This window comes from Trachymyrmex cornetzi, unplaced genomic scaffold (assembly GCF_001594075.2).
Source record: "Trachymyrmex cornetzi isolate Tcor2-1 unplaced genomic scaffold, Tcor1.1 scaffold422, whole genome shotgun sequence".
Lineage (NCBI taxonomy): Eukaryota > Metazoa > Arthropoda > Insecta > Hymenoptera > Formicidae > Trachymyrmex > Trachymyrmex cornetzi.
The window spans coordinates 611,208-614,636 of NW_017298983.1; the positions used below are offsets into that span (position 1 = coordinate 611,208).

Here is a 3,429-nt window from a genome sequence, read left to right on the forward strand (position 1 = left end):
ATTTTTTATAAATTTACGCAACTTACAAGCGTCAATAACTTTACAAAAAAATCTCACATTTTTCTCACGAAACACGTGTCTTATTATTATCTATAGAATAAGTTAGCAAATTAAAAAATAATAAAGTGATGTTTCAAAGGTGCACGATTTGACGTAGAATAGAATGTAAGTTGCTGAGATTAATTAACTAGTTATTGTTTATGTTTTTAAAATGTTCGCGGTTGTGTTTCACAGATACGTGATATGTTTCTTAAATTTTGAATAAAACTTTATTGCAATATAAAATGTAATTGACATATATAAATCAATAAGATTCGATTCTGTTTTAAAAAAATTAAAAAATTTTTTTAATTTTCTAACAGTATTGGGTAATCACGTATAAAAACAAAATTAAAAGTTTCAACCTGGCACACGGAGGGATACTCGTACGAACCGATAAAAATCTTACTTTGTTAAATTTAAAATCGTAATTTTTATTCTCGCATTGTCGTAATGATGCTAATCTACAAACGAAACGTATATCAGAGTGTAAAATACATTGTGGCACGTATAAGAAAAATCACATTTTTGACAGAAGTTGTTTTGCGTCATTGTAGTTGAATGAGTAATGATGTAATTCGTATTTGATCTAAACTTGCAAAAAGACATGCATATCGATTTTCACGTGGACATAGGAAATTTATCTAATGTTATTTTTTTTTTGTATTGTAACAACTTTTTTATATGATTGTACTGAAGATGGTCAAATTTTTTAACCGAAACGTCTACCTAGTTTATTATCAATTTCGAAATATATGACTTTAGCATAACACATCTAGCGTTGTGGCTGAATGCTCTCCTTATTAATTTTATATATTTTTAAATTTAAGCCACTTAAAATACTAAAGAAAATTCTCTCCGTGTAACAATAAAGATATGTTACATTACGGATGAAGTTACAAAGTGATATCGCATGTGTATGTGATGGAGGGAATAAGTGAAACTCGTAATCATTGAACTTCTGTCACGCAGTTGATTGCTAACATCGATTAAACGTAGTGTCGGGTCAGCATTCTACACGCAAAAAAATATTTTGTTTCATCTAGAATTATAGCTGTTTTTTGTATCTGACAGAAAATTATGTATCTTACACATAGAATTTATAGCACAAATCTAAATTCTATCTCTGTCATCTATATGATTAGATGCAATACATATCCAATATTGCAGTACTTGCTAGAAATTTATCTATTTTAGCTATTTTTCGTACTTAGATAATTTTCGCTATAACTATAAGGTCACTTTTTTGAGTGTACCGAAATATCTTTGTAGATAGAGTTAATTTTGAATAAAGCAGATATATTTCAAACAGAGAAACATGACTATTTATTAGTAAACACTAGTTTAGACGATAAAAAATTATTTTTTGCGCTTGTTAATTTCAGTGGAGATTTAATCCGATTCTCTATATTTATAAAAGCTAGCATCGCTTATATAATCCTCTAAAAATTAATTGCTGTTAACACCTTGACATAAATCTATTTTTTTTTAAATCGTTTTATTTAATATCGCGACAGTATATAGCAACAAATAACAATACAATTTTGCTTTGTATGAACAGTAACGGTTTTAGACACATTGTTTTATTTAATTGCGACAGTATATAGTAACAATGCAATTTTTATTCGTACGATCGATAACGTTTCTAGACATATCTATTAACCTTTCACTGGCATCATGAAATTTTCGATCATGGCTTGCAGTTTGAGGCGTTAAGAGCTACTACTATTTTTTTTATTGTTTCGGACTATATAAAAATCTGAAAAAATTCTTGTATACTTGTGAAACTTTTAACAAGTTTTTACTGTAATAGAAGTTGGATTGTAATTTATTAATTTTTTACATTTTGAAATCGAAGTTTGAAAAAGGTTTAAAAAAACGTAATAAGGGGGTTAAAAATTTATAACTTTTATATAAGTAAATGAAAAGAAATCCTTTTAAGCTATAATACTGGAGGTTATATACTTAAAAAAAAAAACAAATGTTGGCTTTAAAAAGTTGAATTATTTGAGAACATGGAAATGAAAATTTGAGCTAAAAAACATAGTAAAACGCAGAAGTTTCTTCCATATTACAAAAATCTATTAACACCACATTTTTTAATATTAATATAAAAAATATCTAAAGTGCAAAAATATATTTATAAAAAAAATATATATTCATTGGCACCAGTAAAAAAATAATAACAAACGTAGAAAAATTAATTTTAAAACAAAATTTCTATAACCGTTGAAATTATCGTAAAAAAACATGTAATATATGAAAAAGAACAAAAAAATTTTTTAAATAAATACTTACGCGGATTGCACTTTGGATCATTGAGGGTATAGACACGACTTTTATTCGTCCTTGCAACGAAACAAATAACTGCATTGGCGACCCTGTACACATACGATGTCATTATCATCGAGTTTTTTTAGGATGCGATAACGTTCCCTGCCATCTGTCCATTTTCTTAAAAAGTTCACAATTAAAATATCGACCGTGTCTTAAAAATTTCACGGTGCTGGTGGAGAGTTAAATATGAATATTTTATATTATCGAACAGTATTTTAAATACACTTTCTATATTGTCGCATCATAATATGTATAATAATAATACTTTGGCATATTTAAGGCTGCGAATAAAAGATTGAGACGATGGTGAAGTGAAATAAACAGTTTAACCCGCGATTAACTTACAAATTCGTTTTATTGAGCTCTCATTATATGTCTTTACTCTTCGGAGTTTAACGATCAAATCATCCTTCTCTGGCTGCGTTCCGTTTCACGCATGATGCGCATGCTACATTATTTATCCTTGTTTTCACATTTATCCTTGTTATTTATCCTTTATTCACCGAATGTTAAACAAGGATAAATAACGCATCATGCGCATCATGCGTGAAACGGGACGCAGCCTATGTTTGCGAGATTGCTCGCTCGTTCTTAATGCTTTTCGAGATTTTCCTTAAATAATCAAAATTTTTTTCCACAGGTCATTGTTATTTATCACAGTTACGTTTACAATTTAAAATAAAGACATTTAAGCTCCCAAACCAATTATTTAAATGTCAAGAATGAAAATTATGGAATTGTTTTATATATTTATTTTAACTGAGCGACATACTATGCAAAAAAAAGTACTTATCAAGTGTCAACAGAAATCCGAAAATAGAAAATACGTTTAAATGCCTGTTGTCTTCATGGAAACTGAGTCAGTCGTATTTACAAGTAATGTTATGTATTTATTCGGAACTGTCATACCTTGTAATTTTAAACAGCTCTATAAAGCTAGCAGGATCAAATCAGCAGAATCAAATCGAACCTATCGAAATTTTTAGTACTCATTTTGTACTAAATTGTACCATTAATAATAATTTTGTACCGTGTGCCATTTCGAAAAAAATC

The 3,429-nt window shown here is 28.4% G+C and overlaps 1 protein-coding gene across 2 annotated transcripts in view; it reads right to left on the reverse strand.

Annotated features, from left to right (window-relative positions):
- Positions 1-2,767, reverse strand: part of LOC108764428 (elongation of very long chain fatty acids protein AAEL008004) — a 9,782-nt gene extending 7,015 nt beyond the window's left edge. The window contains exon 1 of one of the 2 annotated variants that reach the window (XM_018512682.1): positions 2,722-2,767. Coding sequence is in view for 1 of the 2 variants with exons in the window: in XM_018512680.1 (XP_018368182.1) it covers positions 2,338-2,430 (93 nt within the window). In the remaining variant the exon portion in view is untranslated. Of the gene's footprint in view, positions 1-2,337; positions 2,454-2,721 lie in introns of those variants that run through there. The other variant, XM_018512680.1, reaches the window with a different exon arrangement.
- Between the last annotated feature and the right edge of the window lie 662 nt (positions 2,768-3,429).